We start from the raw sequence: 10,900 nt of genomic DNA, 5'->3' as shown, positions 1-10,900 counted from the left end.
ACGAGGATGACCAATTGAATGCACGAGTTTCACTCATTCATCTAGGGTTCAGATATTATCTCGGCCATGGAGTAGTTTTTAGCGATACACATAATGTACATATATTACTCTGTAATGACTTTTTTATTTTCAGTAATGGACGATTTATGATCTGTAATGTAAATATTTGCTAAGCATGTTTTATGTATTCCCTAAGGGTTTAGCAATCCTTGGGGCTAGGGTGTAGTATGTATTAAGTTACAAAACTGCACCAAAGTCCATGTGTTTCAGTCATTCATCTAGGGTTTAGATATCATCTCGGGTAGGGAGTAGTTTTTACTGATACACATAATGTACATATATTACTCTATAATGGTTATTTTAGTTTCTGTAATGGACCATTTATGATATGTAATGTAAATGTTGGCTGGGACGTTTTTTTGGTGATTTTATATAGTGGTGGTTGTACTCACGTACACAAGCAGTCAATTAATGCATAATACTTGGTAAATAATGTATAATACTTGATAAATAATGTACAGAAGCAATGAAATAATGCACAAAGAAATATGACTTTCACCCACTCACCTATGTACACAATAGTCAAATAATGCATAATATTTGATACATAATGTATATTACTAGTTTAATAATATACATATTCATCTTCATCCATCTGCTTTCACAGTATTTATCTGGTTTTTTTTTTCACTTCATTGTTCCTGAATCTCAGCTGCTTCGCTGTTGTCCAACATACAACATCATAACATTATTTAAATGGGAAGCTATCAATATTGTGTCGCATTTTCAATAAATAATGCAGCACACAAGCAGTCAATTAATACATAATACTTGGTAAATAATGTATAATACTTGATAAATAGTGTACAGAAGCAATGAAATAATGCACAAAGATATATGACTTTCACCCCTTCACCTATGTACACAACAGTAAAATAATGCATAATATTTCATACATAATGTATACTACTAGTTTAATAATGTATAGATTCAATCAAATAATGCACTAAGGAATATTATACAAGCAGATTCGGGAGTTCTGGTTTTCACCCATTCACTCATGTACACAACAGTCACATAATGCCTTATACTTGATAAATAATGTATAATACTTGATAACTAGTGTACAGAAGCAATCAAATAATGCACAAAGGAATATGACTTTCACCATTCACCTATGTACACAAGCAGTCACATAATGCCTATTACTGATTAATAATGTAAACTACTAGGTACATAATGTACAGATTCAACCAAAAAATGCACAGAGGAATATTGCATTCACCCAATCACCCACGTCCCTCACAAAGCAGTCAAATAATGCCTAATAATTGATAAATAATATATACTATTAGATAAACAATGTACAGATTCAATCAAATAATGCGCACATGTATACTGCACTGACTAAATCTCTCATGTACACAAGCAGTCAAATAATGGATACTACATGATAAATAATGTGTAACCATTATTTAATGATGTACCCAAGCAATCAAATAATGCACAGAAGAATTTTACATTCACCCATCCACCCATTTACAAGCTCTGTAGAAGAATGCACAAAGGAAGACTAATTGATGTATAACTACTCTAGGAATTTTACATGCAAATGAAATAGATTGGTGACCTGCAGCCTGGGTAGGTTGAGATCTTGACGGTCGGCCTCTCTTCGTCATGTAAATCTGTGAGACGAACCACAAATCAAATCCATAAAACATTTCATCTAAATAATCGCACAATACACAATTGTAAACCAGTAAATAATTACACATTCCATATACGACAAAACCCTAACCAAAACGAAAACCCATTTGTGATTACATAAAATCGCGACCAAGGCCAGGTTAAAAACATTGAATTTTTGGATGAAAATTCGGGAATCAACTTGTAGACTGTGAATATCGGCGTTTAACGGTTGCTATTACTAAAATAATAACTTTTTTCAACCCTACCTTGTCGACGCCTTCAACAATATGGTCGCGCGCTACGGGAGTTCGATTTGGACAGTGAATCCGACGAAAAATGATCAATTTCTGGAGATACTCGGTTGCTTCCAGTGGCGGCTAGGGATTGGAGAGTGGTGGAATTTGGGGAGACAATTTGCAGAGACGTGAATTGAGGGATAGACGTTTGGAGTGAGAGAGAGAGAGTGAGTAGATGAAAGGTTGTATCAAAATCCAGCATAAATCTCGCTCCTTCCGTTTTGGGCGGTTTTCAATTTTGATGTTTTACTAGTTTACCCTTATAATGCACAGAATCCCCCCTATAATGCAACACAAGATAAAAAATTAGGATTTCATCCAGTCCCCCCATCAACCTAATCTAACGCTCCAAATTAAGAAGAAACTTAAATCTAAGGGAGCAATAGAAGATTAATGTTCCTATATATATATATATATATATATATATATATATATATATATATATATAGGGGAGTGATCAAGATATAACTAATTTTAAGTGTATAACTAGAGAACAAATCTCAGCCACACATCTTAATACTCCAAATTAATCCTATGACTTAGCTATTTTTACATGTTTTATACAAAAAGTAATTAATAAGGGTATTTTTGGAAACTAAATTCAACTTCATCCGGCTCCTTCAAATTTCCAACTCCAATTTCAAAAATGGGGTTTCTATTCAATGCTCCATCTGTGCTCGGAATCTCTCCGTAACTCTCTCTCTCACACACACACACGCACTCTAAAATTTCTTAAAATTCAAACAATTACAGGCGGATGATTAAGTACAATTTGAATTATCTCTCTGTAATTTCTCAAAATTGAATCAGTTACCGGAGGATTATCACATGCAATTTGTTATTGTATTGGATGATATTGGATATTGAAAAGTGTGCTCGTGACATGAAAGCAAACATCGAAGGTTCTGATGCTCAGATGCCGTTGGATGTAATGCGTAGGAAGAAGGAAACATGTGGTGGATTCAATTTTGAATTTGAAATAGACGGAGACAAAGAGGCAGGCCCAAGTGCGGCGCTTGCTCATGAGGCGGAGCAGCAGCGCCGTGAAATTGGAGAGCTCTAGCAGCGGGGGAGCTCCGGCGGAGGAGTTCGCCATGGATTGATTGTTGAATTGGAATTGAGGTTTACTTTTGGGGAGGGTTTTGTTTGTAGCTTGGAATTGTGCCTTTTTCTTTTTTGTGTTTCTCTTTTTGGTTTGTGTTTTTTATGCATTAATATGTAATTGTTTGGTAGTCTGATACGAATTCAATCAATTCTAAATTCTAATCAATGTACTTAGATTGGTTGTATACATGCGGGAATCAGTTCCACCAATTCATAGTAGTACCATTTTAAATAAAACACATCACTATAAGAATGATTTTACTTCACTGTTGTTTACAAAACACATCACTCTTAGTATGATTTTACTTCACTCTTGTTCACAAAACACATCACTCTTATTCTGATTTTACTTCACTCTTGTTCACAAAACACATCACTCTTATTCTGATTTTACTTCACTCTTGTTCACAAAACACATCACTCTTACTCTGATTTTACTTAACTCTTGTTCACAAAACACATCACTCTTACTCTGATTTTACTTCACTCTTGTTCACAAAACACATCACTCTTACTGTGATTTTACTTCACTCTTGTTCACAAAACACATCACTCTTACTGTGATTTTACTTCACTCTTGTTCACAAAACACATCACTCTTATTCCGATTTTACTTCACTCTTGTTCACAAAACACATCACTCTTATTCGGATTTTACTTCACTCTTGTTCACAAAACACTTCACTCTTATTCGGATTTTACTTCACTCTTGTTCACAAAGCACTTCACTCTTATTCGGATTTTACTTCACTCTTGTTCACAAATCACATCACTCTTATTCTAATTTTACTTCACTCTTGTTCACAAAACACATCACTCTTATTCGGATTTTACTTCACTCTTGTTCACAAAACACTTCACTCTTATTCGGATTTTACTTCACTCTTGTTCACAAAGCACTTCACTCTTATTCGGATTTTACTTCACTCTTGTTCACAAATCACATCACTCTTATTCGGATTTTACTTCACTCTTGTTTACAGAACACATCACTCTTATTCTCATTTTACTTCACTCTTGTTTACAAAACACATCACTATTAGCATGATTTTACTCCACTCTTGTTTACAAAACACATCACTCTTATTATGATTTTACTTCACTCTTGTACACAAAACACATCAAAACACATCACTCTTATTCTGATTTTACTTCACTCTTATTCTCATTTTACTTCACTCTTGTTTACAAAACACATCACTCTTAGCATGATTTTACTTCACTCTTGTTTACAAAGCACATCACTCTTAGCATGATTTTACTTCAATGTTGTTTACAAAACACATCACTCTTAGCATGATTTTACTTCACTCTTGTTTACAAAACACATCACTCTTAGTATGATTTTACTTCACTATTATTTAAAAAAACATCACTATTAGAATGATTCAGTTTTTTAAGTAATACTAAATGCTCAAGCTAAAAAATTAGTATAAATGCAGTTTATAGTATAAACAACAACAACAAAATAAGTAATGAAATCAATATAATAATAACATCAAAATTGGTAAGAACTTACGGGCAATATGATTTGGAGAAAATGGCAATTTTATACTACTTATCCTAATTAACATCAAATGCACAGTATGAATATCTAATAGTGTGATACACACTGTTAGAAGTCACACATAAAAATGTCGAATGAATATTACAAACCGAAAAAGAATTTCAAAAACCCCAAACACAGCAATTCAACTGATCCAAACCCCGAAACACCGCAAATCAATATATATTACATACACACTCCGCCATAGCCTAGAAAGGAAAATAAAAACTCAGGTCCTGAGCGCCGCGCCGACGACGAACGAAGCTACGGCGACGGCGACGGCGAGCGACGGAAGCCAGCGCCGGTGCGGGACCTTCTTGCGCGGCTGAGCTACCGATGAGAGCGAAGACAGTTTCGGCAACCGCCATTGTCGCAACCAAAACTCTCTTCTGCGACACCGCCAACTGCGAGGAGAAGAGAGAAGAAGAGAAGAAGATGCAACGCGGTTTGAATTCAATTTTCGAAATTGGATTTAATTCGCTGTGCAATGACCAAAATACCCCTGACTTGTTATTATGGAGTAAATTTGTGATTGAGGGAGCTAATATCTCATTAAATTCGAAAATTAATATTAGCCCTTGATTTTTTTGATCTTGTGGCTATTATTTGTTCTCTAGTTATATGGTTAAGAGGTGTTTGCCATAGATCATGACCCTATATATATATATATATATATATATATATATATATATATATATATAAGGATGTATTCATATCCTTTTTATATTTATTGTTCAATCATCCTTCTAAATCCCAGCCATTCAATTTCAAGATCTGATGGATGAAAATAATGCCACATGTAATTAATTTAAATCATTTAATAAATCGAAAAAGGCCTGTTTGGTATACACAATGGAGTTGGTTATGGTAAGTAGCTTGATTTTCTCTAACAAAAGAATGCAGCGGTTTTCTTCTGCAATTACAAGATTCTGTCTTCTCTCTCCAAATTTCATTCTCTCGGCTCCACAATCGTCGTTGAAGGCAATTCTCGTTGAAGTCATAACCAATACAAAATTTTTGTTTTGTTTTTCGTCCTACAAAATCGTTTATCTTCGAGTCGTCGTTGATTGTGGTCGTCAACAATGGAAGAAGGTAATTTTATTTGTTAATTTGTTGATAATTAATCTGATTTCTTCAATTAAAATACGAATTGATGGAGTAACTGTTCAATGCAATTAGGTTTATGATTTTTTTTGTTTATATGTGTTATACAGTTTCATGGTTTAGTTTAAGATTTACCGTGTTTGATTGTTCGTCGCACGTTTCGTCCATTCCCCAAGGGTTTAGCAATCCTTGGGTCTAGGGTGTAGTATGTATTAAGTAACAAAACCATTAACAAAGTCCACGAGTTTCAGTCATTCAACTAGGGTTTAGATATCATCTCGGCTAGGGAGTAGTTTTTACTGATTTACATAATATACATATATTACTCAATAATGGTTGTTTTAGTTTCAGTATTGAACGATTATGATCTGTAGTGTATATGTTTGACGAGCAGTCCATTTTATGTTTGGCCGTGTCGGCTATTCCCCAAGGGTTTAGCAATCCTTGGGGCTAGGGTGTAGTATGTATTAAGTAACTAAACCATTACCAAAGTCCACGAGTTTCAGTCATTCAACTAGTGTTTAGATATCATCTCGGCTAGGGAGTAGTTTTCAATGATTTACATAATGTACATATATTACTCAATAATGGTTGTTTTAGTTTCAGTAATGGACGATTTATGATCTGTAATGTATATGTTTGATGAGCAGTCCATTTTAAGTTTGGCCATGTTTGATTGTTCGGCGCACGTTTGGCTATTCCCCAAGGGTTTAGCAATCCTTGGTGCTAGGGTGTAGTATGTATTAAGTAACAAAACCATTACCAAAGTCCACGAGTTTCAGTCATTCAACTAGGGTTTAGATATCATCTCGGCTTGAGAGTAGTTTTCAATGATTTACATAATGTACATATATTACTCAATAATGGTTGTTGTAGTTTCAGTAATGGACGATTTATGATCTGTAATGTATATGTTTGATGAGCCCTTTTTATTGCGATTTTATACAGTGGTGGTTGTACCTGAATGTTCTCCAGAATTGAAGCCCACTGTCGGTCAGAAATTCCAATCCCTTGCTTTCACTTTCACGTTTTACGATATATATGCCCGCACTGTTGGTTTTGATACGCGCAAACAAGGGATGAGGAAGGCGGACGATGTTACAACCTGGTATTATCTTGTATGCAATAGGGAAGGCAAGAAGAAGTCGAATGAGGATGACCAATTCAATGCACGGTCTGGTTTTTCTATGAAGCGCAGACGGTTATCCAAGCGTTGTGGTTGTATAACGAGTATATCGTTTAAGTTCTTCCCCAAGGAGGAGTTCCAGGTTATATTATTCAGGAGTTCAACGAGGTTCATTACCATTATATGGTGAGTAAGAGCATCAGCAATTTATGGCATTTAATCGAAAGTTGGATGATGTACATCAGAAATTCATTCTTGACTGTTCCAAGGCTAATATAGGCCCCACACTTACCTTTAAGGTGTTGAAGGAAATTCTCGGTGGGTTTGACCTAGTCGGTTGCACTGTCGGGGATATCAAGAATACTTCTCGAGACATCAATGCATACGCATATGGTTTCGATGTGCAAATGGTGTTGGATGAAATGGCTAAGAAGAAGGAAATGTCTGAGGCTTTCACATACCACTACGAAGTTAATGCTACTAACCAGTTGGTTGCTCTGTTTTGGTGTGACGGTATGATGAAGAGGAATTACCACATGTTTGGTGATATTATTGCCTTTGACTCCACGTACAACACAAACAGGTATAATTACAATGATCTGTAGTGTACATTACAACGCATATATTTGTACATTACGCAGTGCTTTATAATGCTTGTACTATACATTATTACATAGCTAATGTTGCATTCTTAACATGTGATGATGCTGACGAAGCATTACTCTGTGACACGCAAGTATTGTATGATCTTCACTCCTTTCACGTGAAAGGACAATCATGGAAGACTTGTAACCTTCGCTGCCAGATTGGTGTGCAATGAGAAAACAGGGGCATTTGCTTGGTTGTTCAGGCATTTTGTTGAATGCATGGGTGTAGCACCCAAGATGATCGTAACAGATCAAGACCTGGGCATGAGATCAACTACAGAAGAGGTTCTTGTTGGCACTCGACACGGATGGTGTATGTGGCATATAATGCATAAGTTGGCCACCAAGGTTCCAAACAGGTTGCTAAGGGCCGAAGATTTCAAGAAGGAATTCAATGCCTGCGTTTGGACGGACCTGCTCGAACCCGCCGAATTCGAAGAGGAGTGGAATAGAGTGGTGCAACGTCATGGGCTCGAAGACGTTGACTGGTTCAACACATTGTACGACTGTAGGCACTTCTGGATAACGGCGTACTTCAGAGATTTTCCTCTGGGGTCGATGATTAGGACTACGTCCATATCCGAATCGGAGAACAACTTCTACAAAAAAATTTTGAAGCAATCAAATAATACACAAAGGAATATGACTTTCACCCATTCACCTATGTGCACAACAGTAAAATAATGAATAATATTTGATACATAATGTATACTACTAGTTTAATAATGTACAGATTTAATCAAATAATGCACAAAGGAATATGACTTTCACCCATTCACCTATGTGCACAACAATCAAATAATGTATACTAGTAGTTTAATAATGTACAGATTCAATCAAATATTGCACAAGGAATATTATTCAACCAGATTCCGGAGTTCTGGTTTTCACCCATTCACCCATGTACAACAGTCACATAATGCCTTATACTTGATAAATAATGTATAATTCTTTATAAATAGTGTACAGAAGCAATCAAATAATGCACAAAGAAATATGACTTTCACCCGTTCACCTATGTACACAAGCTGTCACCTAATGCCTAATACTTGATAAATAATGTATACTACTAAATAAACAATGTACAGATTCACTCAAATGATGCGCACATGAATATTGTATTCACTCAATCACTTATGTACAAAAACAGTAAAATAATGCCTAATATATGATGAATAATGTATACTACTAGATAAATAATGTATAGATTCAATCAAATAATGCGCAGAGGAATATTGCATTCACCCATCCATCCATTTACAAACACCGTCGACGAATGCACAAAGGAAGATTACTTGATGTACAACTACTCCAGGAATTGTAAATGCATATGAAGTAGATTGCTTACCTGCAGCCTGGGTTGGTTGAGATCTTGAAGGTTGCCCTCTTTTCGTCATATTATATCTGTGAGACGAACCACAAATCAAAACTAGATAACATATCATCTACATAATCGTCCAATACACAATTGTAAACCAGTAAATAATTAGACATTCAATAATTGACAGAACCCTAACAAAAATGAAAACGCCTTTATGATTACAGAAAACCGCGACCAAGGTCTCGTCTGAAAACAGTGACTGTTTTGATGAAAAATTAGTGAATCGACGAGTAGGTGGTGCGGTTGGCGTTGAATATCGGCGATTAACAGTGGGTTTTACCAAAAAAAATAACCTTTTTTCAACCATACCTTTTCTTCAGCTTCAACTATATGGTCGCGCACGGTTGGAGTGCTGTTTGGACAGTTAAACGGACGATAATCGATGAATTTCTGTAGACCTTCGGTTACTTCCAGTGGCAGCTAGGGTTTCGCGAGTGGGGTTGATTTGGGGAGCCGATTTGGAGTGATGGATTGAGGGTGAGACGTTTGGAGTGAGAGAGAGAGAGAGTGAGTAGATGGAAGGTCGTAGCCAAATCCCGCTTAATTTCCGCTCCTTCCGTTTTGAGCAGTTTTTGATTTTGTTGTTTTATTCTTTTACCCATATAATGCACATAATAGGCTTAATAATGCAACACGGGACTAATTATCAAACTTTCATCCGGACCGCCCATCCATCTAATCTAACGGTTGTAATTAAGAAGGAACTTAAATCTAAGGGAGAGCAATAGGAGATTAATGCTCCCCTATTTTATATATATATATATATATATATATATATATAGGGATGTATTCATTTCCTTTTCCTATATTTCCTCCTTTTTCCTTCTTAATATCAGCCATTAGATTAGAGAAATGGACGGTCAAGATCAACATTGGGTAATTAATCCCGTGTTGCATTATTTGTCCTATTTTGTGCATTATGAGGGTACAGTAGTAATCTAATAATGCCTGAAAACCACTACGAATAATGCACCACATGGTCACGAGTAATGCATATAATTGCCTATATAATGCACAATATGTGAACTGCAATGCATACGAACAAGATGTGTTGTGTTATGATGTTTGACACACGTTTCTTGTTTCCCTAAGGGTTTAATAAGTTTAGGGACTAGGGTATAGTACGTAGACATGTATGTAATCTTCACATGGTAACGAGTAATGGATATAATTGACTATATAATGCACAATTTGTGAACTGCAATGCATACGAACAAGATGTGCTGTGTTATGATGTTTGACACACGTTTCTTGTTTCCCCTAAGGCTTTAATAAGCTTAGGGGCTAGGGTATAGTACGTACGCATTAATAACAAATTATAAAACGATACGAATAATTCACCAAATTGTCACGAGTAATGGATGTTATTAACTATATAATGCACAATATGTGAACTGCAATGCATACGAATAAGATGTACCATGTTATGATGTTTGACACACGTTTCTTGTTTCCCCTAAGGGTTTAATAAGCTTAGGGGCTAGGGCATAGTACGTAGACATTACTAAATGCACGTATGTAATCTTCAATCCGTTGATTAACCCATATACACAATACCTCTAATAATGCATAATATACTGAGATAATGACAATTAACAGCTACATAATGCACTACCTAAACCAAATAATGCACATACGTATATTCCAATAACAACAATTTGTTAGTAATGTCTACGTACTATACCCTAGCCCCTAAGCTTATTAAACCCTTAGGGGAAACAAGAAACGTGTGTCAAACATCATAACATGGTACATCTTATTCGTATGCATTGCAGTTCACATATTGTGCATTATATAGTTAATAACATCCATTACTCGTGACAATTTGGTGAATTATTCGTATCGTTTTATAATTTATTATTAATGCGTACGTACTATGCCCTAGCCCCTAAGCTTATTAAACCCTTAGGGGAAACAAGAAACGTGTGTCAAACATCATAACACAGCACATCTTGTTCGTATGCATTGCAGTTCACAAATTGTGCATTATATAGTCAATTATATCCA

The 10,900-nt window shown here is 35.6% G+C and overlaps 1 protein-coding gene across 1 annotated transcript; it reads left to right on the top strand.

Annotated features, from left to right (window-relative positions):
• The first annotated feature begins 4,971 nt into the window (after positions 1–4,971).
• Positions 4,972–8,196, top strand: LOC121791835 (protein FAR1-RELATED SEQUENCE 5-like). Its single transcript, XM_042189660.1, has 4 exons — positions 4,972–5,080; positions 6,688–7,007; positions 7,111–7,448; positions 7,716–8,196. Exons 1-4 carry the CDS (start codon positions 4,972–4,974, stop codon positions 8,194–8,196), a joined length of 1,248 nt encoding a protein of 415 aa, XP_042045594.1.
• Positions 8,197–10,900: the final 2,704 nt, after the last annotated feature.

This window comes from Salvia splendens, unplaced genomic scaffold, assembly GCF_004379255.2.
Source record: "Salvia splendens isolate huo1 unplaced genomic scaffold, SspV2 ctg934, whole genome shotgun sequence".
NCBI classification, from domain to species: Eukaryota; Viridiplantae; Streptophyta; class Magnoliopsida; order Lamiales; family Lamiaceae; genus Salvia; species Salvia splendens.
The sequence above is the reverse complement of the archived record's forward strand: the minus strand, read 5'-3'. Positions and strand labels throughout refer to the sequence as shown.

Excerpts from the sequence above, each read along its gene's own strand:
- LOC121791835 (XM_042189660.1), top strand. The coding sequence starts at position 4,972 with ATGAGAGCGAAGACAGTTTCGGCAACCGCCATTGTCGCAACCAAAACT. Across the intron at positions 7,008-7,110 it reads TCCCCAAGGAGGAGTTCCAG|AAATTCATTCTTGACTGTTC; the intron begins GTTATATTATTC and ends GATGTACATCAG. Across the intron at positions 7,449-7,715 it reads TCCACGTACAACACAAACAG|GCATTTTGTTGAATGCATGG; the intron begins GTATAATTACAA and ends TTGGTTGTTCAG.